General features: G+C 41.3%; 1 protein-coding gene across 4 annotated transcripts in view; it reads left to right on the forward strand.

Moving 5' to 3' along the window:
- adka (adenosine kinase a) overlaps positions 1-27,570 on the forward strand; it is a 254,337-nt gene that overhangs the window by 110,498 nt on the left and 116,269 nt on the right. For all 4 annotated transcript variants that reach the window (XM_022684666.2, XM_022684667.2, XM_022684668.2 and 1 more), the window contains 2 exons: positions 8,559-8,731; positions 14,193-14,301. In XM_022684666.2, coding sequence (XP_022540387.1) covers positions 8,559-8,731; positions 14,193-14,301 — 282 coding nt within the window. The remainder of the gene's footprint in view (positions 1-8,558; positions 8,732-14,192; positions 14,302-27,570) is intronic.

The raw sequence follows: 27,570 nt of genomic DNA on the forward strand, positions 1-27,570 counted from the left end.
TCTAGCTATCTCTATCTATACATTGATCTCTGTGTAGCTATCTATATCTAGCTATCTGTATTAGGGCTGCCACGATTAGTCGACTAGTCACGATTATGTCGACTATTAAAATAGTCGACGACTAATTTAATAGTCGATTAGTCGTTTTTTTTTTTTTTCTTTGTTTTTCTCTCCAAACTGCTGCGACTGCCTTTCTGTCCTGGACGCACATGCGCAGTAGTGGAAACCGGGGTAGGTAGTGGACGACATCTCAGGACATTATACAGACAGGCTCTGGTTTCATGCTACCCCACTACAGAACTCAAAAGTGTGGGATCACCAAGAAAATAAAAGTGAAACGCGTGCAATGCAATATCTGCAATGAAGAACTTGCCTTCCTCGGCAGCACAACCGCGATGCACGAGCACCTGAAAAGGAGGCATGTTGTGGCTGATTAAATGACGAAGAAGCTAAATTGCTATTTAGCTGCTAAAATTAGCGTAAACAGAGCGTTAACTTAGTACTTAACTTACTCATCTTGATAGCTTGAAAACAGAGGTCACTAATAGGCGGACCGCGATCCGGATCCGGACCCAGACGTTGTCACAAATGCCGTCCCAAACCGATAAACTACAGAGAAGGATTTCATTCTGACAGTGGCTTCTGTTTTCAGTGCTTTTCGGTGCAGTAAACTCACAGATCAGTCATGTGTGGTGTAAAATCACCAAACGCTCTCCTCTGCCAATCAGATCTGTGCAGACCGCTGCCCTGTGTACGGTAATGTACACAATATCTGGACAGAGAGGCATTTTTTATTAATAAACTATTTTTTCATAATAGTTCAAACAACCTCACGGTTGAGATGTTTCATAAATGCCAGTGCCTTATCCTTATTTTACACAGTTGTTTACACTTTATGCTAAACAGTAAAATAATTGTCTGTTACAACAAGCTGCATATTTCATTAAAGGTTTTAGTTAGCATATAGCTGAAATCTAATGTTGGTTGTATAATAGCAGCTGCATTCTATTGTGATAAACTGTGTTTTATATTCAATTAACGTATGATCCGATTAGTCGACTAATCATAAAAAATAATCGGTGATTAGTCGACTATAAAAATAATCGTTTGTGGCAGCCCTAATCTGTATCTATATATTGCTCTCTGTCTAGCTATCTCTATCTATATATTGCTATCTGTCTAGCTACCTCTATCTATACATTGATCTCTGTCTAGCTATCTCTATCTATATATTGCTCTCTGTCTAGCTATCTCTCTCTATATATTGCTATCTGTCTAGCTATCTCTGTCTATATATTGCTCTCTGTCTAGCTATCTCTATCTATATATTGCTATCTGTCTAGCTATCTCTGTATATTGCTATCTGTCTAGCTATCTCTGTCTATATATTTCCATCTGTGTAGTTATCTGTCTAGCTATCTCTATCTATCTATTGCTATCGGTCTAGCTATCTCTGTCTATATATTTCCATCTGTCTAGCTATCTCTATCTATATATTGCTCTCTGTCTAGCTATCTATATCTATAATGTGCTCTCTGTCTAGCTATCTCTATCTATTGCTATTGGCCGAGCTATCTCTGTATATTGTTATCTGTCTAGCTATCTCTATCTATATATTGCTATCTGTCTAGCTATCTCTATCTATATATTGCTATCTGTCTAGCTATCTCTATCTATATATTGCTATCTGTCTAGCTATCTCTATCTATATATTGCTCTCTGTCCAGCTATCTCTATCTATATATTGCTCTCTGTCCAGCTATCTCTATCTATATATTGCTATCTGTCCAGCTATCTCTATCTATCTATTGCTATTGGCCTAGCTATCTCTGTATATTGTTATCTGTCTAGCTATCTCTATCTATATATTGCTATCTGTCTAGCTATCTCTATCTATATATTGCTCTCTGTCCAGCTATCTCTATCTATATATTGCTATCTGTCCAGCTATCTCTATCTATATATTGTTATCTGTCTAGCTATCTCTATCTATATATTGCTATCTGTCTAGCTATCTCTATCTATATATTGCTCTCTGTCTAGCTATCTCTATCTATATATTGCTCTCTGTCTGGCTATCTCTATCTATATGTTGCTATCTGTCTAGCTATCTCTGTATATTGCTATCTGTCTAGCTATCTCTGTCTATATATTTCCATCTGTGTAGCTATCTGTCTAGCTATCTCTATCTATACATTGCTCTCTGTCTAGCTATCTATATCTATATATTGCTCTCTGTCTAGCTATCTCTATCTATATATTGCTCTCTGTCTAGCTATCTCTATCTATATATTGCTATCTGTCTAGCTATCTCTATCTATACATTGATCTCTGTGTAGCTATCTATATCTATATATTGCTCTCTGTCTAGCTATCTCTATCTATATATTGCTTTCTGTCTAGCTATCTCTATCTATATATTGCTATCTGTCTAGCTATCTCTATCTATCTATTGCTATTGGTCAAGCTATCTCTGTATATTGCTGTCTGTCTAGCTATCTCTGTCTATATATTTCCATCTGTCTAGCTATCTATATCTATATATTGCTCTCTGTCTAGCTATCTCTATCTATCTATTGCTATCGGTCTAGCTATCTCTGTCTATATATTTCCATCTGTCTAGCTATCTCTATCTATATATTGCTCTCTGTCTAGCTATCTATATCTATAATGTGCTCTCTGTCTAGCTATCTCTATCTATTGCTATTGGCCGAGCTATCTCTGTATATTGTTATCTGTCTAGCTATCTCTATCTATATATTGCTATCTGTCTAGCTATCTCTATCTATATATTGCTATCTGTCTAGCTATCTCTATCTATATATTGCTATCTGTCTAGCTATCTCTATCTATATATTGCTCTCTGTCCAGCTATCTCTATCTATATATTGCTATCTGTCTAGCTATCTCTATCTATATATTGCTATCTGTCTAGCTATCTCTATCAATATATTGCTCTCTGTCTAGCTATATCTATCTATATATTGCTATCTGTCTAGCTATCTCTATCTATATATTGCTCTCTGTCTAGCTATCTCTATCTATATATTGCTATCTGTCTAGCTATCTCTGTATATTGCTATCTGTCTAGCTATCTCTGTCTATATATTTCCATCTGTGTAGCTATCTGTCTAGCTATCTCTATCTACATTGCTCTCTGTCTAGGTATCTATATCTATATATTGCTCTCTGTCTAGCTATCTCTATCTATATATTGCTCTCTGTCTAGCTATCTCTATCTATATATTGCTATCTGTCTAGCTATCTCTGTATATTGCTATCTGTCTAGCTATCTCTGTCTATATATTTCCATCTGTGTAGCTATCTGTCTAGCTATCTCAATCTACATTGATCTCTGTTTAGCTATCTATATCTATATATTGCTCTCTGTCTAGCTATCTGTATCTATATATTGCTCTCTGTCTAGCTATCTCTATCTATATATTGCTCTCTGTCTAGCTATCTCTATCTATCTATTGCTATTGGTCAAGCTATCTCTGTATATTGATGTCTGTCTAGCTATCTCTGTCTATTGCTGTCTGTCTAGCTATCTCTGTCTATATATTTCCATCTGTCTAGCTATCTCTATTTATATATTGCTCTCTGTCTAGCTATCTCTCTATATATTGCTCTCTGTCTAGCTATCTCTATATATTGCTATCTGTCTAGCTATCTCTACATATTGCTCTCTGTCTAGCTATCTCTATCTATATATTGCTATCTGTCTAGCTATCTATATCTACAGTTGAGGACGATATTATTAGCCCCCCTATGAAATTTTAAGTCTCCTCAAGATTCTGGCAAGATCCTTTTTAGCAGAGCAAGGCAGTTCTAACAGAGCATTTCTGAACATACAATTTTTCATTAGAAGGACCAAAATATTTATATTTGTGCACCAAAATATTATTCTGTAAGAATAAGCTAAAATGACCAGGGACATTATTATTAGCCCCCTTTAAGAAATTAACATTTATTAAGTCATCACACAAGCCACTTTTGTGCAGTGATGTGCTTTACCTTCTCAGGTGATGTGCATAAAGGTGATCAGGTGAAACAGATGACTGCACTCAATTAAGTTAAGTTAATTAACTCATTTAAGTTAAAACATGGTATAAAGCCTCATTATGGAGCTGGCAGTTGAGGAAGCAACATGCCAAAAACAAAGGAAATCAGTTTGGACCTGAGAAAAAGAATTATTGATGCACACAAAGCAGGAGAGGGATATACAAAGATATCCAAGCGTTTCCAAGTGTCAAGAACTGGAGTGAGAGGCATCATTCAGAGATTCAAAGACAGCAACACAGTGCAGAACAAGCCTGGCAGAGGTAGAAAGAGAAAGATTTCAGAGAGACTGGAAAGAATACTAGTGAGAAATGTGTCTAGAGACCCCAGATTAACTTCCAAGGCACTGCCAAATGACTTGGCCACATCGGGAATCATAGTCTCTAAGAAGACCATCACTAGAGCTCTGCACAGGAATGACCTGCGAGCGTGCAGACCAAGAAAAACTCCACTTTTGAGGAAGAGGCACCTTCAAGCAAGACTTAAGTATGCTCGGGACAACCTGGAGAAAAATTATTCATACTGGAAGCGTGTCTTATGGTCTGATGAGACTAAACTAGAGCTCTTTGGCCACAGGGACACTGCTTATGTTTGGAGAAAAAAAGGACAGGCATTCAACCCAAAGAACACCATCCCCACAGTGAAGCATGGTGGTGGGAGTATTATGCTATGGGGATGCTTCAGTGCATCTGGAACTGGAAATCTTGTCAAGGTGGATGGAATCATGAATAAAGAAAAATATGTGACTATTTTGAAAGAGAACCTTAAGCAGTCAGCTGTGAAACTGGGTCTGAGACGTCACTTCATTTTCCAACATGACAATGATCCTAAACACACATCCCTCCTGGTGAAGAACTATCTCCAGATGACCAAAGTGAATGTCATTGAATGGCCTGCACAAAGCCCTGACTTAAATCCAATAGAAAATCTGTGGGGTGACCTAAAGAAAAATGTCCATGCAAGACAACCATCGAATCTAGAGGAGAGATTTGCCAAAGAAGAATGGGCCAGGATTCCTCAAATGAAGTGTGAGAGACTTGTTGTAAACTACAACAAACGTCTGCAGGCAGTAATCCAGCAAAAAGGATACACAATTAACTATTAGGATGTGGGGGGCTAATAATTTTGACCCTGATAGTTTTTGTGTTTTGTGTAATATCTTCATTTCTGAGTGGAATACAATATAGTGTAAGCATCCAAAATAAAACTACGCTAAAAAAGCTGTGTTTAGTTTATTTTGCTCTGGTTAATATCACTTGGAAAATCCTTAGAAAACAAGGACTATTTTGTAAGGGGGCTAATAATATCGTCCTCAACTGTATATATTGCTATCTGTCTAGCTATCTATATCTATATATTGCTCTCTGTCTAGCTATCTCTATCTATCTATTGCTATCGGTCTAGCTATCTCTGTCTATATATTTCCATCTGTCTAGCTATCTCTATGTATATATTGCTATCTCTCTAACTATCTCTCTAGCTATCTTACTATCCGTCTAGCTATCCGTCTAGCTATCCGTCTAGCTATCTGTCTAGCTATCCGTCTAGCTATCTGTCTAGCTATCTCAGGACCAACTTTCAGAGCTAACTCCTCCTAGGATTAATAGTTAGATTAATAGTAAGGTAAATCAGAATGTTGTTTGACTGCAAAAGAACTTGAGCATGAAGATTTAGGACGCTCTGGAGTGGTGGTGCACTCATCCATATATCTATTAAAAACCTTACCCACATCCACACCATACATTTCAATGTCAGACGTTTTTTAATGAAAAATCAAAACACAAGCATGATGCATTTTGTTCATTACAAAAATATATTTGAGATAAAAAAATTTAAGAATGCATTTCCAACTGTTAAGCATGGGGGTGGGTTGATGTTGCTGTTGGACTGTGTTGCAGCCAGTGGCATTAGGAAACATTTTACTGGGAAAGAGAAGAATAGATTCAATCAAATACCAGCAATTTTTGGACATAAACTTCCCAATTTTTTTCCAAAATAAAAAAGCTGAAGATGATAAAATCAGTGGCTTCTACAGCACTGTACTTATTCCAAACACATCTTTTAAAAAAGGCCCAAAAAACAGTTTAAGAGCATCTGAGCTGAGCCCCTCACAGTCCCCACACTTGACAACAGAACTAATAGTATTGCAAAAGTCAATATTGCCATAATGACTATCAAACAATTTATGGAGCAGCTCTGTTTTGTTCTGTTCCTTGGATACAATTATTACTGCAGGCAGTTCCACATGTTGAATTGCTCTCTGGCGTATGTTACATCTTTGCTTTTGTTATGGGAATAAACAATAGCATAAAACAAATGAGCCAAAGGTGTTACCCAGTGCTCCGTGAGTTATTTGTCATATTTTATAGCCTGCGTGTACGGCCGCGCCGCTTCTTCCTCTGAGGATAGGTTTTCATGTTAGCTGCATTAATTAGCGTGGAGGCATATAGAAGCTCTGGCGCGTCGTGATTAGGCCTGAGCGTTTCTCTCTTGTTGATGGATACGGTTATCTAGCAGGAGTGATGAATTTCTCGCGTATGCAGGTCATCCCTGCCAGCGGGAGCGACTCATTCACAAGGGGCCCCATCAACAGCCATAGCAAGGTTGCAGTTAAACAAGCAAGCGTAGCGTCGCGTAGCGCAATAAATCTTCGGAGGTTAAAGCCCAGAGCACTAAAAACCTGGAAAGTCCTTTTCATTATCCCCATAAAAGTGGCAAAGTCACAGTGTTTGTGTGGCTAGGCAGCATCCAGGGCACTGGAATAAGTGTTCCACTTTAATCTAGTTTAGCACAGGCATGTGCTGCTGCCTCCTCCATTTCCTTCTATGGGCCTGCTCTCTGTCGCCCGTAATACCTTTCTGTCCAAAGACCCAAACCCACACCCCCCCCCCCCCCCCTCAGCCTTTGTTAGAGTTTGTTCAGTCCAGTCACTCACTCAGAACAGTCCGTGAATAACACTTAATCAACTGTAATCAACTGTAATTTTTTTTTCAAGGATAACACAAGTTATGTGAACTTTCTGTAAACCAGACCAGATAAACATAGGAATAAAATGAATTTGCTTTAATATGGTTTATTATCAGTATCAATAACATAGTATTTTAAATTTTCTTTTTTAAACTATGCTAAGTTAAAATTTCTGAGGAACACCATTTAACATATTTTTTAAGATTTTCTAAAAAAAAAAGGTATATAAACTTTTTATGTTACTTTTGTTTTTACATTTTATACAGTTTTTATACAGTTTAATAAAAAGGGCGGGGGTGGCTTTTGCCGTGTCTGCAGTGCTACCTGATTTAGATTAAACAATTAAACAATAAATGGTTAAAAAAGACAACCATTTTTAAATACTGTAAAATAATTTAGGCATTTTTAGGCATTTTAATTTTTTTACTTATTTTAATAAAAATACCAAGCCAATTAAACATGTCCAAGAATTCCCTGTCCCTTCCCAATCATCTTCAAATAACCCCGCCACTTTATAAAACAAAATATAAAAAAAAGAAAAAACAGTAACTTTGACATCAGTGACATCACAACTTTCATACTGTTTTTCATTTTCAAAAAGAACTGAAGACACTTGCAGAATGTTCAGCAATTAATTGTTCAGCAAGTAATGTATATTGATAATGATATATACTGTACCAGTCAAAGGTTTGACTGTACAGGTTTCTCATGTAATGTTTTTTTTTTTTTTTTTATCATTGTAATTCTAATATTGAAGAATTTAAAGCTATACACGAACACATGGAATTATTTTGTAAACTAAGTGTTTAACCAGAATATGTTTTATGTTTAAATGAACCACATTTAGCTTTGACAACAGATCTGCACACTCTTGGTATTTTAATCTAAGTGTCTTCGTGAGTTAGAGTCACCAGGTATCACCTGGAAAAGGTATTTTAAAGTCTTGAAGGAGTTCCTGAAGGTGCTGAACATTACTTGCTGCTGTTTCTTCACCCTATGGTCCAAACACATTTTTGTTTACTATGTAATTCCATCTGTGTCCCTTAATTGTTTTGATGTCTTTTGATCTTATTAATCTACCATGTAGAAAACACATTAAATAACGAAATACATAAAAACATTGAATGAGAAGGTGTCTCTATACTTTTGACTGGTACTGTATGAAGAAATCAGGGAGTTTATAGGAGGAGCGTTGTTGGTCCTCCTCAGAGTGCTATTACTTCCTGTTTTGAGTTTGTATTCTCCCTCTGGGGCTTTGTTAGTACAGCCCTCTAGTCGCAATCTCTCTTGTGCCTTCCCACTGCCTTTCCAGGAATTGTACCAGTCTGCACAGAAAACCTCCCAGACGTTGGAAGTGCTATTTCCAGCCCAGCAAATCCAACGTCACCCAGTGCACCCCCCCCCCCCCCCCCTTTTTTTTTTCCATGCTCCAATTCAGAATCTGTTTACATTTCACAATACTCGCTTTTCCTTTCTCTCACTGTCTGTCCCCCCCCCCTTTTTTTTTTTCTCCCCTGTCCTCCTTTCAGTGGATGATCCAGAAGCCCCATAAAGTGGCCACCTTCTTCGGCTGCATCGGAAAAGACAAGTTTGGGGAGATCCTGAAGGAGAAGGCGGAGGAGTCTCATGTGGATGCGCACTACTACGAGCAGAGCGAGGAGCCCACAGGGACCTGCGCCGCCTGCATCACCGGCGACAACAGGTCAGCGAGCACTTTCCTCCGGGAAGGCCTTTATCGCTTCCTCAGGATAACACACTCCCCCACCACACACACACACACACACACACACACACATCTATACAGTGTACAAACACACACATACACACACGCACACACACCCCACCTCACCATGCACTGGGACTGGCTGTTCCCTCACCGGCTGTTCCACTCCTTTCCGCCAGAGCTCCTTATTTATTTATTTAGTGGGGTTAGATCAGCACAGAGGTATTTTCATCGACTGCTCGCCTTGGCCCCGAAGGGTGCCAGATTCCATGACTAGGCTGATATATGAGGCGGCCGGGCCGCATTACGTGCCGCCTAACCATTTGATATAAGCGGATTGTTTTCAGCTTTGATTCATTTTAAAGGCCATAAAAGCAGGTGAAATTTTATAGTAGCGCCGTGGTGTCACCTTTTAATCTCCTATTCCCTGGAGAGGAGCAGATATGATCTCTTTAATGATACAACAGAAACTCATCACTAATTAGATCTGACTCTGTTTATAATCCTGTGTTCATACCAATTGTCTAGACGACAAATGACTACAGATGAACTGCCAAACGAGCAAATGTATGAGAAAAGAGCCAGCACTTGTGCTTATACAGGATTGGGCAAATATACATGGTGGACAAAAGTATTGGGACACCTGCCCATTCATTTTTCTTTTCTTCTTTTTTTTTTTATCCAGGGTATTAAACAAAATCACTTTATGCTGTTTTTGTGGGCCGTATTATCTCTTCTGCTCAGAAAGGGCTTTCTACTGGGTGTTGGAAACTTGTGGATGTTGTGGATTTGATTGCATTCAGCATCAAAAGCGGTATTCAATCAGGAATTTGTATTATCAAAGCCTCACCTCTTCCATAACTTCTCAACTCATTCCCGTTTCATCCCAAAAGTACTGGACGGAGCACTGTTGTTCCAAAGAAACTCAGTTCCACAAGTCCATGGTGGGGTGCTTTATACCTCTTTTGGCCACACCTGGTCTTTTTTTTTTTTTTTTTTAACAGGGATTTTTGAGCTCGAGCTGTGTGTGTGTGCATTGGCACATCTGTGTCAGCAGTGCCCGCAACTTTACATAGCTTAACGCATTCATAAGAATAGGTATTCAGGGGACACATTGGCTAGCCAAACTATCAGCACCTTCCCAAATTTTTTCCAAGTTGTTTTTTAAGCTTTGTGTATTTCGAGTTAAAGAGGAGGGCGAAATATGTTTTGCTTGGTCCTAAAAACTCTGCAGATAAAATTGTTTAATTGTTTGTAGCTGCGCTGTTTGGCTTGTAAGCGCTGCATCGATGCTAAGTTACCTGTATGTGGTGGAGTAATACATAGAGAGCTTCTGTTACAGTGCATTACCGACTGATAATGGCACTCATAGAACGCCTCTCAGCCAATCACATTGCAGGGTCGGAACTAACTTTAACTGTTTACCCTCCCTTAACTGTTCAATCTGTGCCCCAAACCTCATCATGTTAAGTATTACAAAAACATGGAAACTGCACCCAGACCCATCATATCAGTGGGGTCTCAGAACAGAGAGGCAGCACTCTAGAATCTTGCTTTGAGCTGGAGCTTGAAAGCAACGTGTCATCATGCTCTCTTTATTGTGGATTGGTCTCCAGGAGGTGCAGAGCTCTGCTGGAAGCAGGCCGTGCTGGAAGTGTGTTGGCCATTAGCGCTGGGCGGTTTGAAGTGGGCGCGTTTAGCGGTGGGCAGCGCTGATGAGCCGGGGGTGAGGCGAGGAGTGGGTGATGAGGAGAGCTCTTTGTTTTTTAGCCGTCACTGTGTTAGCCGGGCCGGGCCGCGCTTAATGGGAGCCGGTTTTGAAGAGTGCAGGCTTATAGAGCTGTCAGCCATGGCCTTATGAGACTACTCATTACCGCCTCACCTGTCAGACCAGACTCTTTCATTACTGCAGACTGCAGAGGTCACACACCACACCGCATATAAATACACACACTTATACACACATGATACCGATACATTGTGTGTGTGTGTGGCACCCCACAGCTTACAGACTGACAGCACGTTTGAGCTTTTATCAATACTGCTCCTTTTAGCAGCACAGGAGCATCTCTGCTCTGTGCAGCAGACGGCCGTCTCCAGACTCCAGCCTCCAGCATCCGCTCCGCTCTGGTGTGGTCAGTGAGACTGTCCAAGCCGAGCAGACAGGAAGCTGGATTAAAAGTTAAAAGGCTGCTGTTCTGAGACCAGGTTTGGGGGCAGGGGGGGTTGGGTCATTGGTCACCAGGCTGCAGGCCCTGAGGTCCTATAATGGATTTTTATAATGCATCACTTGTGGTTAAGATTAAGGTTATGATTTAGCACACTTGGCAACATCGAACAGAAGTTCAGCGGAATCCACCCTCTACGTTTAACCCATTCGTGGCAGTGAATACACACATACACACACACACACACACACACACACACATTCACACTAGTGATAAGAGTGGTGTCAGCTGTTTGTGCCGGTCATGGTGAAGGCCTTCTGGACCAAAGCAATTCTGTAATAAATTATTTGAACAGTATACATCGAAAAATATTGTAAAGTACACAAAATAGAGTTGTAGAATGTTGAGTTTTTTTGGAGAACTAAAAAAAGACATTAAATGATTTAAAAAACGAAGAAAAGTTGTAAAGTTGATGCCGTATACTAAATGCACCATATTCCAATTAGTTTCGTCAACTGAGATTTCACTTAATTTCAACTGAAAATCTGACATAGTTGCTGTCCAAAAAAAAAAAAAAAAAACTTTCTTTTCAAGAGAAAGATGAAATCTTGTAAATTTTCAGGGAAAATACATGTAAAAAAATGTTGTAGGCAATTTTGGAGGATTTCTTTTGGACTGTTCATAAAGAAATGGGTACAAACCTTCTGTTGGTTTTGTTGGTTGGTCACATTTGGGTAAGGAGTAATGAATGAGACTGTGCTACCTTTAAATATGGCTAATTGCCATATATAAGTTAACTTAAACTCTCACACAAGTCTGATTTTATACTCTGAATGTCTGAAAAGCCTCTTTAACCTCACTTTCAGAATCTAAGATGGCTGCACAGCACACTAAGAGCAGTAACAGCAGTTATTAGCAGTATTAAACAGTTTATTGGCACTTTTATTACTTTAATGCTCTCATCTCTCATTAGGTACATTGTAAATACACTACTGCCCAACTTCTTTCTGTGGACATGTTTGCATGAAATGCAAAATATCATATAACGCATTGTAATGCATGTAAGTGTTTTCACTGGAGCAAAATTAGCATTAACCGCTAGACAGGCTAAGCACTAACTTTTTCATCATTCAGAAGTTTGTTTTTTTTGTAATTACAGCTTTGTCTACTTTACTTGTCCAGCTTTACAGCTCTGCATAACTGCTGAATTAGAAGGAAACACCCCTGTGCTTTGCTAGTGTTGCAGAATGCATAGAAGTTTATTAACAGTGGACCTTATAATTTGGTGCACCCTATAGTGCAAAAAATACGGTACACTCCACTCACCATGCATATTCAGAGTAATGTTAACATATAAGCGTGATCATCATTGGTAAGCTGTGCCAACTGCTTTCTAATGCTTTTGTTATCTGATTGTCAAACCGGTTTTGTTTATCCTTGTTGCATCATTGTACAATGACACAGTCTTTCATTTGACCTCCTCCGTTTCTAAAACTCTTTATCCTTCTGTAGTCCACATACCCTGGAGCTCCATGACAGACAGTGGTGTATTTATTCTGCTGCTGGAGTTGGATCTGTCTGCTGCTGCCTCTCCAAAAGGGCAAGACTTGTGTTGTATTGATTCTCATTTGTGGACAGACTGTACCTAGCGCTGGCACTTTCCTCGGGGTAATGCAACTTCAGAATAGCGGCCGGCCTGTGGGGACTGCTTCCTCACGCTAACAAGTGAATAATGAGAGAGGTTGTTTTTCAAACTGGAATTAGTTGTTTTTGTTGATGCGAGGACCACCAGGAGGTTAATGGAGAAACAGTGGTCCCGGTGGACCGGCGCACTCCCCCTGCATTATTGATTTCTTTGTTCATTTATTTATGGGAAAGGTCTTGTAAGGCATTTGCGTGGGGGGGAAAAAAAGTGGTGTGTTGATATTTAATTCTGGCACAGTTGACACTGAGCAGCTGTTTTCTAAAGCAGTGTCCATATGTCAGCCCCGTTCAGCCTACAGCTATATAGAACAGCTACGACATTACGACAGCGTGATCTGCTCAAACGGGCCAGTGTGACTATTGGGACCAAATCGATCTCCCGGATGTGTTTCTTGGTTGCAGGTCTAGTAGCTTGGAAGTGGGTTGTTAAATTAAACACACACACAATGAAATACACCTTCTAATTAATGCATTTAGCGACATTGTTGCTCAGCATACAGATGTGCAAATGCACACTAGGGCTGCAGCTATCGATTATTTCAGTTTTAGAGTACTCTACTGAAAAATTGATCCGATTAATCGAGTAATCGGATAAAACATATTTGCTTGCTTAAAAACCTATTAAAAATACAAAGAACAAGAGTGAACAAGAAATTTCTCTTAATAATTAATGACCAATTGGTTTAATTTTTAAATTCAAAACATACATTTCCACATTGAAAACACAAATAGAAAAAAATAGAGTAATTATTTAATAATGAATAATTTAGTGTAAGTTTTAAATATAGGACAATAATCAATATTAATGTTGTGTTATTAAGGTACATTAATGTTAATCTAATTGATTTGTGTTGAGTTAAATTTACCTAAATTTACAGCTCCAAAAACCTCCGCCTTCTCCTCCTGCTTCCTGTGCATGTGTGTGGGTGACGTAACGCTAAGCGCGCTGTTTCGCATTAAAAAGTCTGCATTAAATTTCGTGCTTTGCGTTTTAAAGTTAATTAAATGGTTCCTCGTGGCATAAAAAATTCATTGATAAATTTTTCTTAAATTGAGTAACTCTTAATTACTCGAGTAATCGTTTGACCCCTAATGCGTGCACACACACAGCTTGTCTTGCAAGTATTGCCAACAGAAAAAAGAATTTCTGGAGCAGGATTGAGTTTTGGAGCAGTGGAACTGTATTCTCTGGAATGATGGTGCTGCTCCATACGTAGATACAGTTTTAGATGTGATAGTCACCACGTTACCTCATCCCCAATATTTTGATGATATAACATCACAGCAATGCTCAAAATCAACTAAAAAAGCCTTTCCTGGACAGTACAGATAAGCCTTTATAAATTTAAAGCCCTTATTTTAAAAAGAAACAATTAATAAGCAAGTCTCCCAATACTTTTTTCCAAAAAAAAACTTAAAAGAGCTTAATTGTTTCAAAAAGCTGCTGATTAGCACCCATTGTTTAGTGATTGTAAGTAATTAGCCAGTATTTGTGGACTGATAATGGGTTGCCTGTGATTTTTATTTAAAACTCCAAATTCATTGGGTTTCTGTTCTTATTCTGGCAGGTCTCTTGTTGCTAATCTGGCAGCCGCCAACTGTTACAAGAAAGAGAAGCATCTGGACCTGGAGGAGAACTGGAAGCTGGTGGAGAAAGCCAAAGTCTACTACATTGCTGTAAGTGTATATACATTTATTTATTATTCCTCTGTGACTTAATATAAAAGTAGTTGTTAAATAGATCTTCTGTGCAGTCAGAGGAATAATGAGGACACGTGATGCGGTGGTCTTGATGTCCGCATTGTTCTGTTATAGGCAGTGAGAGCGATTTTGTACATGAATCAGGAGCTAATGGCCTAGAGAATGCAGAGATGCCTGCTCTCCTGGAGTGTTATGTCACTCTGTGTGAGCTTCTGTTCCAAACAGAAGCATTGGCTGCTCTCACCAGAGCAATCAGATACACTTCTGTTTCATGCCCTTTTAAGGCGCACTGTGAATCGGAGTGATGCTGATTGGCTTTAAGTTGCCCTGCGGGGCAGGGGATACGAGGCTTTCCAGAGCGTGATTGGCTGGCCTGAAGAAGCTGGGCTCTCTGACCCGTGAGAGTGAAAGGGTTTGACTGAGAGGTCACTTGGGGGCAGGATGACTCACTGTCTGCTGAGGTCGCTGACTGGGCTGAGCGTTTTCGTTTACAGAGCGCGCTCTCCTCACGCACACCTTCCACCCGTAGGAAAATAACAGTGCTCACGTTTTTTTTTCCAGAGCGAGAGTTCTCCGGCAGCCGGCGTGGTTTCTGCCAGTCAGCAGCGCTGCTTTACTCCTGATTGAGGAGTTTAGGCAGTGAACGTGCTGCGGATGCTGCAAACTGTTGCTCGTAATCATCCGTAATCAAGGTTGGTGTGAAGCACACAACCCTATTACACTCCGACCCGGCTGTTAATGAGCCATTACAAATGTGATTGGGCCAGCTCGGCGCGCGGGTCAGCACTTGCTCTCGGCTCGATTCACCGGGAGAAAAGAGGCTGCCATCTGCCCCGGGTCGGACATCCATTTGCGGATACCTGTAATATAGGCCTGTGATTAACCTCCAAGCAGGAATCAGTCAATTTGGCAAGCATTGTAACGTGACACTCTAATCAAATCATTTTCATCCCTGATTAAATGACTTTCATCACGCTGCCGCTCGCTGAATAGAGAGCCGGGGGCTATATGAATAAAGAGCAGCGATGCTTTGTTGCTCTCCTTTTGTGTTTTCCGACTTGGCTGGGTGATGCAGTGATGTTCATGGGAAAATGCCCTGATGGCACTGCCTCTCAGCTCGCTGCCTCCGCCTCGTCACCGCTGCACTTCGTCACTGATCCTGTTGCGTAAGCATGTCAACGCGCCAAACTTACCGAACTGAGACGTGCGGAAGCGGCTGGTTAAAACAGAGAAAACCTCTTCCTCCACCTCCTCCTTCTCCTCCCTGTGGTGGGGAGGGTGAGAGAGCGGATGCATTCCAATGTTTATTGAAAGTGCTGTCCCTTTTTAGTGTGCCCTGGCTTTCGGCTGGGCTTGTTAGCCGGCGCTCTTGAGGGAGAGGGAATAGTTTGTGCTGCGGATGCCCAGCTCGGTTTGTCCGCGGCTCAAATTTCAGCTGAGATTGGAGCGCCGAGCGTCCCAGCAGGCCAACTTGTTTTTCTTCCACAGGCCCAAACAAAGCTGTGATAGCAGCTTCTCCAGGTGCACTGCAGGTCTAAACTCCATAGACATGTTTAATGCATTTGCCTGAGCTGTAGTCTCTAGCTTTCTTCCTTGTTCTCCCTATCTCTTTTTTTTTTTTTGCACTCTCTTTCTCCCTCTTTCTCTCCTGGCCAGAGGCAGGTCAGGGTAGTAGTAGTAGAGGTGAGTGAATTGATTATCCAGCCTGAGAGTTCATTACTGAAGCACATCCTCTCCTCTCAGCACCACAGTCACCTCTCTGTATGCCCAAGTGGTCAAAAGGCTTGCTGCTGGAGAGAGGTAGTGCAGAACTCGACAGACCCTGACCCAGGGCCAGTTCTTTCGTCCAGGAGAGGAGCACCAAGCTCCTCGCAGTCAATATTCACCTCCTTTTTGGGAAAGATTCCTACCGGGGGTCTGCAGTGCAGCCAGATCCTGGTTGCTTTAATAAAGAATGGAAACAGTGCAGGCTGGACAAATAAACAAATCTGCAGTATCAAGAGTGCTGAGTGCCTTTTGTGTGTGCGCACTTGTGTGTGTGTGTGTTTTTTTCTGGCGAAGGGTTATGTAAGTGATTTCCTCTTGCATGTAACTGTCCCGGAGCCTGGCACCAGCCTGTCTGTCGGCACCCTGCGCCTCTCTCTCTCTCTCTCTCTCTCTCTCTTTCTCTCTCTCTCTCACTAATGTCCAGCTGTAGCCGTATTGACCTTCACTTGCTCTCTGCATCACTCCACCCTCATCTGCCCACGCTAAGTGCCTCTCCTCTTAATGTCAGTTTGGCAAATTCAGATGAATGCAGACTTTTACCCATTTCTTAGTTACATCATGTGAAACCGACGAGTTAGTGTATTTATTTAAGGTTGTTTGAGGTTATTGGCAGTATTATTCATTTATATTTTAAGCTTGAACTATACTTGCCAGTTGCAGGGAAACATATATAACATGATGATAAGGACCAGTTACAGTCAAGAGAAAGTCTTAGAATGAGCAACATTTGAATTTAGGACCACTTGTATGACCAATAGCATTCATGAGAAGATCTTAGAACAAACACTGCATTAATAATTAGGTCTTGGTACAAGGAACTCCATAAGTAGGGCCCATCGAATGTAGAAGGAGGTCTTTGAACAAGCAATGCTATGAATCGGATCTATCTACTATAGAGGGAGGCTTAAGAACAAGTGATTCTACAAGTAGGACCAGTAAAATCAATTTGCGTTAAAAGTAAATTCTTGGAACAAACATTTAAGTAATTAGAAGCAATTGTAGTCAGTCTCAAAACAAGAGATGCCATGAGTAGGAACTATGACCTTTAGAGGTAGGTCTTAGAACAAGTAGTGGCATGAGTAGGACCAATCACGGGTAGAGGGGAGGTCTCAGAACAAGGGACACCATGAGTATGGCGTAGGGCCAGTCAAAATCAAGGAAAGCTCGTAGAACAGACATCAGAATTAGGACCAGTAGCAATCAAAGGAGGTTCTTGTATCAAAGAAAATTTTGATTAGAACCAATCATAGTCATGGTGAAATCTCAAGATTCTGCCCATGGCATACAGTCTCTTATCCCAGGTAGAGGTAGGTTTCAGAACCAGTGATGTCACAAGTATGCATAATCATTCATGGAAAAGTTGATTATGTTTTGGTATTGGTACATATTGGTCACAGTCAGTGGGGGTGGTCTTGGTGTGGTATGGACCTCAGGACCAATCACAACCTCAGACCTCCATATGTCCACATCTCTATGCTTTTAATTGTACATTTTGTTTAAAACATACTGCCTGCTTTGGTGGTACATTGCCTTCTTCCTAAAGCAGTAGGCAGTTTAAGAAATATCCATTAAGGGGCGTAGCTGAAGCACTTTGAGCTACCTGGCAGTTTAAGACAGAGAGCATGATGGACTCAAAGGCATGAGGCAGCCCTCTGAAGAGCACTCTGGAGACTCATTGTCGAGGTATTTAGAGGGAGTGGAGGACAATTTTAATGAAAAATAGGCCAAAGCCAAGTGTTTTTGCAAAATGGGCCAGAGCTGAGTCCCACCGAAGCTTTCCGAAAGCCTTTTTCTGCCCCTGAGGTAGACTTCTCTCCAGCAGTTCCAGCCTTATGGATGATCGTCATCATCATACTGCATATCCATGCTGTCTTCAACAGATTCTTCTTATTGTAAAGCCAGGCAGCTTTAATTAAGACCTGTTGCAGTATGGCACCAACCAACAGTTGACTTTTTGCATGGAGACATCTGTTAAGAGACGTCATCAATTCGAATCCTGCTGATGTAGCTTGCCATCAGCTACCAGAGCCCTGAGAGAGTGCAATTGGCCTTGCTCTCTCTCTGAGTGGGTAGATGACGCTCTCTCCCCACATCACTCCAAAGGGTGATGTCGCTCAGCACAAGGCGTCTGTGAGCTGATGTATCAGAACCCAGTCGCTGCGCTTTCCTCTGAGCGCGCTGTGATGCTACTTGGCAATGCTACCTCTTTTCAGCAACAGTTTGAAAAGAGGTAGTGGCTAAATCACATGTGTTGGAGGAGGCATGTGCTAGTCTTTACCCTCCTGGTGTTGGGGCATCACTAGTGGTACGTGTCCTAATGAGTCCTAATGAGTGGATTGGGTAATTGGCGGTGTAAATTGGGAGATTTACATAGAAATACCACTTTAGAACTGTCTTAAGGACCTGTTCATGAGCTTTTTTTGTTTGTTTTTTGTTAATGTTAATGACTTTTACGGGTGAAGGATCCATGCGTCCAAGCCAAGAACCTTTATATTTAACATTGCATGTGCATTTCTCTGCTCTTCTAAGGCTCATTGTGAAAGCGGCGCTGGTGCATCTTCCCCCTTGGAGATGCTCTGTGCAGGACTAGCGAGAGATTTGTGCAGATTTTCTCATATCCTCGCCGGCCCTGCGGGGTCCCTCGCGAGAGTGGCGGTTACAGACTGCTGATGGCCCCCTCTGTCCACTGACAGACAAAAGCTTTAGTCAGATTTACTGAGTCACAGCCTTGGAAAAACACAGCCTGAGCCCGGCGCTCTACTGCTCCCTTTCCTTCCCGACGCCTCGCAGCAGCCGCAAAGATTCACTTGTTTAATGATAAACAAGGGCAATTTGCGGATGGGGAGTGAAGAGGCCAAGCCGATAGCCCTCCGCCGAGCGTTTGCTGAGATTGTTTTTTAAAGAGGGGGGCTGAGCGGAGGCTGCGCAGTTGCGTGTTGCCGGTCCTCCACTTAATGCGGCGCGGCCGCATTTGCTTTGCGGTGCGGTGATAAGGTACGCCTCCTTAAGCAGTAATCTCCATTGACCTTGTGTTCCGAGCGGAAGACGCCACCCTGTTGGAACACGGCGGCGGAGCAGCGGCGGCGGCGGATCCCATTTATTTCTGGAGCGCCGGCATTGATTTTAATTTACCTTGATGGCTTTGCATTCAGAGGATATTAAAGCTTGTTGCGCTTCTCTGTCTCTCTCTAGATTTTTTTCTTAACCTTTTTTTTTAAGCGTCTTTTTTCACACATTCATCTGTAAGTCAGATTAGCGGAGGGTAGTTTGTGAGGTAAAGCGCTGATTAATGAAGCCTGGCACAAGTTCCCAGAGTGCCCTGCTACTGAAGGGTGTGATTGGATAAAAAAAAAAGGCGAGTTAATGGAGTCTCGCACCGGGGCCGGCCAGCACTGGGCTCCAGTATCCAGCGCTAGAGAGAGAGAGAGAGAGAGAGAGAGAGACTAAGAGCAGGAGCTAGAGAGAGCGGCCATCTTTTACAGACAGAGGGAGGGAGGGAGGGAGAGGGAAGGGAAAAGAAGAGAAGAGGAGGGAAGAGGAGGGGGTGATGTTGAACTTGTGCCAAATGTTTGGTGGCAGGCTTGTTGCTAGGAAATGAGGATCCTGAGGCAGAGTGGTGCACAGCGAGCTGTAATGAGGGACAGAAACAGGGGCTGCAGAAAAACACACGAGGAGGGAAGAGAGAAAAAAAAAAAAAAAGAAAAACACATTTCACACAGATTCCGGCTGCATAGAGAGGAAATGGTGCAAATTCCAGTTGCCAGTATTGTGTTTTCCTCAGCTCTGGCTCGTATATATTTGGACGATACGCTGTTAATGTGCTTATGTTTCTGGATGTACGCCTTTTAAGCGCATGTGCAAGAACGCCGCACCGTAGCCCAGAGGTGCTACGTTGTCCTGATCGCTGGCGTTTCTTTCTCCTTTTTTCTTTTTCCCCTCTCTTTGCCCTGTAATTTGATCAGTCTTGGCACATGCGTGATGCCTTATGCCAGGGCTTTAACCTTACTGTGCCAGTCCTGCCTGCTCCTACTCAACACACAGCCTCTGAAGCCACTGGCACAGAACCCGGCGCTCTTAAAGAGACAGCAGCACTGCTCCTCTGACTGGGGAGCGAGCGTGTGCACAGTGTCACGTCGAGAATGAGGGAAGAGAGAGAGAGAGAGAGAGAGAGAGAGAGAGGGTGTGTGCGCGAGGGTGAGAGAGGAAAATAATTAAAGGAGGAGTCGGGAGGGCCTCGGAGGCCCCAGCTGCAGATGGTTCTAGAACAGCCTGGGGACGTAGAGGAGGTGTTCTCGCAGGCGTGTGCCAGTTCCACTGAATGGATCCTCCATCCAGGGAGGATGTGGCTGTGCAGGGCGGTAGCTGTGAAAGTGTCACCTGCGAAAGAGCAAAACAAAGAGAGGAGGAGGGGGGGGGGGGGGTCTCTCTCTCTCTCTCTATTTCTCTCACTTTCTCTCTCTCTCTCTCTCACTCTCGCTGCTTTATCTCTCACCCCAACTTGTCACTTTTTCAGGGTGTGCGGCGGCTCACATTTCACACTGTATGCCGGCACACCGCAGGCTTTCAGAGCAGTAAGTGCTCGACTGCACACAAAGCAGAGCGTGCCTCATCAGGACTAATGTCAGCACAGAGTGACGCTGAGCGAGAGAGAGAGAGAGAGAGATAGAACACACCATTAACTGCTACAGTAAAGCAGCACGCCAGTCTGGACTGTGAACTGGCATATGTGCACCCCCCTATCTATCTGTCTCTCTCTCTCTCTCTCTCTCTCTCTCTCTCTCTCTCTGTGTCTCTCTGTCTGTCTGTTTCTCAGACTCTATCTGTCTTTATCTTATTGCTTTTTCCGTTTCTGTAAATTGTCTCTTGGCTCTTGACATTACTGTTTCAATAATAATAATAATAATAATAATAATAATAATAATCTTGCCAAAGGGCAAGTATTAAAGCTGAAAAATGTTATAATAATTATATACTAGTAATAATTAAATATAATATAAATTTTACTACTACTACTACTACTACTAATAATAATAATAATAATAATAATAATAATAATAATAATAATAATAATTGACTCTTGTATACTTTATTTACAATTTTTTTATATATCTTGTTATTCTGTTTTTTACTGTGTTTCTCTTTCTCAATCTCTCTTTCCCCCTCCCTCTCTTCATCTCTCTCAAATTCAGCTGGCAAAACATTGTTTAGTATCTTTAGGATCTTTTAGACAGTGATAGTTAAAGGCTTTTTTCTGTGCCCTTATATTTTTCCTATCACTGTTGTAATTATATTGCATTCACCAAAATTAAGAAATATATTGTTGTCCATTTTGCCCATCATCTCCAGCCCCATATTAACTATATGCATTAGTAATATAATAGCAAGCAAATAATAATGTAATAGCAAATAATAACTCTCACTCTCTCTCTCTCTCTCTTTCTGTCTCTCTCTTTCTCTGCCTCCTTTCCCCCGGTAACAAAATGTGGCATAGGGAGGGGGCGTGTGTTTTTTTTTTTTTTTTTTAATACCTTTAATGACTCCTCATTCAGCAGAGCTGTACTGATGAATTCACTAAGGTGACTTAGTGCACTGCTGTACTGTCCCACCCACACAGAACCCCTCTCTCACACACACACACACATTCTCTCTCTTTCTCTCTCTCTTTCTCTCTCTCTCTCTCTCTCTCTCTCTCGTACACGTACTCGCCCGGCCGCCTGTGCACACATTCAGGCAGCCCTCATGCTGACCTTGAGCTGAATCTGGCGTCAGCTGCCCTACACCCTCCCTCCCCTCCCCCTCCTCCTCCTCCACCCAGAAAGATCACACAATGCAAATTGAGTGAGTGAGTTTGGGGGGCTGGCAGGCTGCGTGTGACTGCAGACGATTGGTCACAGTGTTGCTCGGCTCTGATGAAATTTAATCCGGCCGTATTTACATGCGGAGTTTCACTCTCGGCGAGCCCTATTAAATAGATTTGTAAACGCACTTCATCTTGATTAGAGTTCATGCCTGTGAGAGGCGTCCGCTACGCCTGCTCTTTCCCCGTCCTGAGACGCAGACGCACTTAAAGCGATCAGCTGCGCGGCTGCTTCAGTTGCGAGGCGAGTGAGAAATTGCTGGTGCGTCGTGGAGCCTTGTTGAGCCGTGGCGGTACCTGCCTTTTCAAATCTCGCCTGCATGCCTGAGGGCTTGCGTGAGTTTGTTATGCTAACATGCTAACATGTTGTGATTTGGGTCTGAGCCCTGTGAGGGCTTTAACATCCTTCAGTGAGGAAACATGCTGAAGTCTTTAGCAGTCCTTATAAAGCCCCTGAATTCCTGGCTTGTTATTCTTAATGCTAATTATCCGGTAACTACTATGAAAGTGGAAGTCTGGAGCTGACCAAAGATCTTTGTGACTGGTTTTAGTTACATACTTTTATTGTTATAAAGCTTAGGCCCAATCCCATTTCACCCCTGCCCCTTCTTTTCGAGTGTAACCCTTCCCCATTGGAACCGAGTTACAAGAGGAATGGGAGAAGTCCTCCACCCTAAGAATTGGAACAACCCTTTAAGCACCTGATGCATAATAAGTATTCCTAAAGTCCAGTAACCTAAATGCTGCTGATTAACATACAGGGGTTGGACAATGAAACTAAAACACCTGTCATTTTAGTGTGGGAGGTTTCATGGCTAAATTGGAGCAGCCTGGTGGCCAATCTTCATTTACTGCACATTATTGCACCAGTAAGAGCAGAGTGTGACGTTCAATTAGCAGGATCAGATGATGATCAGAATATTGCAATGCACACAACATTATGGGTGACATACCAGAGTTCAAAAGAGGACAAATTGTTGGTGCACGTCTTGCTGGCGCATCTGTGACCAAGACAGCAAGTCTTTGTGATGTATCAAGAGCCACGGTATCCAGGGTAATGTCAGCATACCACCAAGAAGGACATCCAACAGGATTAACTGTGGACTGAATGGGATTTTTGGGTGCTAACCCGGATTGTATCCAAAAAACATAAAACCTTGTCACCAAAATCACAGCAGAATTCAATGTGCACCTCAACTCTGTTTCCACCAAAACTGTCCGTCGCGACAAAAAATTATTGTGGTCTAAAACCAGGTGTTTCAGTTTCATTGTCCAACCCCTTAGGGCATTGTTTGTCAATTCCTTAAGTTCTCTGTGACAGGGAGCTTAAATTTAGTTTTGATTAGCTTTTATATTATTTTATTTTTCCGTTCCACCTTAAATTCTGCAGCTCCTGCCATCTGTTGCACCATTTAAGGTGGAACGGGAAAGTTGGTTAGCAGGCTAACTACTGACACAAACTACAAGCAATCTTTTTTTATGCTTGTTATGAAGAATTCAGCCATTAAACATTGAAGCTTCACATTAAACTATGGTAATATAGAGCTAATCGTCACTTTTAATGATACTTTAAGGATAATGCTTAAATTTGTGCGTTTCTTTGGTCGCTTGTTAACCATCTTACCAGTGATTCTTATACCCCTTGGTTTAAGGTGTGCATCTTAAAAATCTCACTTTGAAGGGCTAAAAGGCCCTAACTCTTCCTCCTAGAACTAGGGGTAAAGGGTAGGGTCAAGGGGTGAAATTGGGATTGGGCCTTATACACACGTCGTGACGTGTTACCCCAGGGTAAAACTTAAGAAAACCCACATATCTATATGTTATGAGGTGTTATCTTGTGAGTAAGACTAAACACTGACCAATGTGCTTATGGCAAAGTGATGTAAATTGTTGAGTGTGCTGAGTGAGGTGAGATAGATGGAAAATTCTTCCTTTTAAAGTAGAGTCACATAGCAGAAATACATTACAGATAGGCACTATAGACACTTATAATGGACAGGACAGTTGGAGGCCCCACATGCATATCTCACTGGTCAGTACAGCATTCTTGAGCTTCCATGGCACATGTCAAAAGTCCTGAAACATGATGATAGTAGTTCCTATCCAATCTGGCATATCAGTGTACAGTTCTACACTGCCATGAAATGCTTATCTTAGCTTATCCCAGCTTAGAAGGCTGGGGTCAGAGAACAGGGTCAGGCATGCTGAAGTGCCCTTGGTTAAAACTCTTGCTAAGTGCCTTGTTTAAGGTCCTGGTTATCAAACCTACAACTATATGATAAATAACCCAGAGCTCACACTGCCAAAACTTCCATAGGTGTTGATTTAACCCTGGTCTTGGACTCGAGAATTCAAATTCCAATGGTGTTTCAGCCATTAGCTAGGTTTTCTTCTGAACATTTTACAGAAATACAAAGTTCTGGCAAACAAAAATGTTAAATAAGTTGTGCTTCTATCGGCTAGAAAACAAATGGAGTCTGGTATCTGCTAAAAAAACAGTGTATAAAGCAGACTCCTCTTCTATTTTGTTTGCAGTTCAGAGATACAAGGCAAGATGAACAGTAGCTCACCTAATAAGGTCTAAAATTTGTCTGGGAGTCCAAACACACCAGAAAGTTCTGGGAGAAAAGTGCCTTTTTTGTTTTGTGTTCGGCTTTTTGGATCATGTCAAAGGAAACCTTTATACATATCGAATATATACAGCTCAAGAAAAAAACAAGAGAGCATTTAAAAATTATGATTTTCTTTGATTTTACCAAGTTGAAAACCTCTGCAGTGTAAGTAAAAGAAAGATAGATGATCTCAAACCAAGCTGAACTGCTTGAAGTTATCCAAAAGCAGTGTGTAAGACTGGTGGAGGAGAACATGCCAAGAAGCACAAAAACTGTGATTAATAACCAGGGTTATTCCACCAAATATTGATTTCTGAACTCTTAAAGGTTTTCTGAATATGAACTTGTTTTCTTTGCATTATTTAAGGTCTGAAAGCATATTTTTTGTTATTTTAGCCATTTCTCATTTTCTTCAAATAAATGCTCTAAATGACAATATTTTTATTCGGAATTTGGGAGAAATGTTGTCCGTAGTTTATAAATTAAATAACTAAGTTCATTTTACTTAAATATATACCTATAAATAGTGAAATCAGAGAAACTGATTCAAAAACTTAAGTGGTCTTTTTTTTTTCCAGAGCCGTATGTGGAATACATATAGAGTAACATCCCTGTAGAGTATAGGAAAGCTTATCATCGTGTTTTTTACGTTTTATGATGAGAAAACCGAATGAAACTAATAAAAAGCTACATTGTGTTACCAGACACACATGTGTGCCTCTTTTCACTTGTTGAGTTTAGGAATATTCTGACTTCTGAATTCTATCATTATGGAAAGTATCGGAAACCCACTACCCACTATTGGATCCAGATCCAGTCAATAAAACTGCAGTCAAACCTCTATTTTAGTAACATATATTTATGTGTATGGGCAGAATCCCAGACAGGAATCAACCTAGTCATAGACAAAACAGCATTTTGAATGTAGATTTTCCATTGAAAGGAAATTATCTAGGAACTCTGCCTGATTCCTGTCTGGGGAACTGACTCATAGTGTTGTGTTTTTAATGGGTTGTTTTTTGACTGTGTCAATATAAATTTGTCGCTGTGCAATGCCAGTGTTCTGAATAGTGTATTTGTGTATTTAGGAGAAATATTTGCCACAGAATAGCTTCTGAATGCTTATCTATTGCCAACTCATTCCAGAAATCACTTTTAAATTTGTATTTGCAGCAAAATTTCACAAACAAATTCTTCCTGTGGGAAGGTAAATGGATGGCTCGTGTTCTCCTCTCGCAGTCGAGCCAGACGCTGACAGTTTTGCGCTAATAGCAGTCAGTAATGCCGGAAAATTCAATGTGATGACGAGGCCTAATTGTACAATTATGCGCATGTTGCATCTTTAACCATTAGCCCACCCCCCGTTGCTAATTTCATTTATGTATCCGCAGTGCAAACACACAACAGCAGCCGGTTAGGAGTTATTTGACATCTCGCTGTCTGTGTCTAATTTGCTGTGAATCAGAGAGGCATTTGCGCAGGGTTGAGCTAGGTGGCCGTTTACTCAGCGGAGCGATGTTTGCAGGCTTAATTGAACCATCATTAGTTGACATGAGCGTAGTCACGTGTGCCGTGTGCCGCGTGTGTTAATGTGGAGCTGGGAGGCAGTGGGACGCTGGGCTGAGGCAACATAGGTAATCTCTCTCCTGCTCGCAGGCAGAGCCAGGTTGTGGAATAGCAGGAGAGAGATTAAAGCATTATATACGATAGAATTCTGAAGTTATTGAATGATAAATAATGAATAAATAGTATACTCTAATCATTTCTATTCACACAATGTACCTTAAGACTTGATTGGAACTTTTCTAACAGTTGGCAGTTTGAATATTTACTATATTTATCTTTACAGTACAGCTTCCTTAAACATGCTATAGAATGTGAATGTAAATATAAATATAAGTATGTGACTGGTTAAAAAAAAAACTTTTTCTTTAAAATTATGGTGTTGTAAAGCTCTGCATTGATTGGTTGGTTTAGATCAATACATCTTCTTACAAAGCCCACATAGCCTAGCATAGCTTTGTCTTTACACTGCAACAAAAACAATGTGTAATTATTATTTTTTAAATAGCTGCTCTTTCAGGATACTCTCTGGGCAGTGTGCTGGTAGCAAGATAGACGTTTGGTAGCTTTTAGACTATCACACTAATTTGATTGATTGTTTTACACATGTGTTTTGTAGATTTAGATTTATCTTACCAGCGACATTTGTACATTTTTCCCATTTGACTTGTGTAGAGACACAATAGCTTCTTATTTGGGTGATTAATTGAGCATCACTACATCGCTACCTTCACATGGTATAGTAAAAATGCAATATTTAACCCAGTCAACCCATTCCTGACATTTTAGGCTAGCTAATGCTAATTTTAACTACCCTGTTTCAGACTTTTCCGTTTGGGCCGAACCAAATTAGCAGGTGTGAAAGGGGCCGCAATCCATGGTCTGGACCAAAGTACCACAGCTTGGTCCAACTAAACTACTGATCCACGCTTCAGTTTGTCTGCACTGGACACTGGAATTTTTGGACCAATTACAGGAAGTTAAGGGACGTCTTTAAACAAACCAACAAAAAGTGGCAGTGTAAACACAAATGCTTAGACTGGGAATTCATGTATTCACTATAATAACAGATTAACCCTTTATTCATAAACAGAAATAAAAGGAATCTGAGGATAATCTTTTACACTTATTCTGCTGCAGGGGGAGCATATACGTGAAAGGGAGTCAGATTCTGACGGCAAGCTAGAATTCGTCACAACACATCACAAAAAGTAAAAAAAAAATAATAATTTTATTGATCCCATTTTCTTCCTAATTTACTCGCCAATTACCCAACCTACTCATTAGGACTCCCTCAATCGCTAGTAATGCCCCTACACCAGGAGGGTAAAGACTAACACATGCCTCCTCCGATACATGTGAAGTCAGACTCCGCCTCTTTTCGAGCTGCTGATGCAGCATTGCCGAGTAGCATCACAGCGCGCTCGGAGGAAAGCACAGCGACTG

The sequence above is a fragment of the Astyanax mexicanus genome, chromosome 7 (assembly GCF_023375975.1).
Source record: "Astyanax mexicanus isolate ESR-SI-001 chromosome 7, AstMex3_surface, whole genome shotgun sequence".
Classification (NCBI taxonomy): Eukaryota; Metazoa; Chordata; class Actinopteri; order Characiformes; family Acestrorhamphidae; genus Astyanax; species Astyanax mexicanus.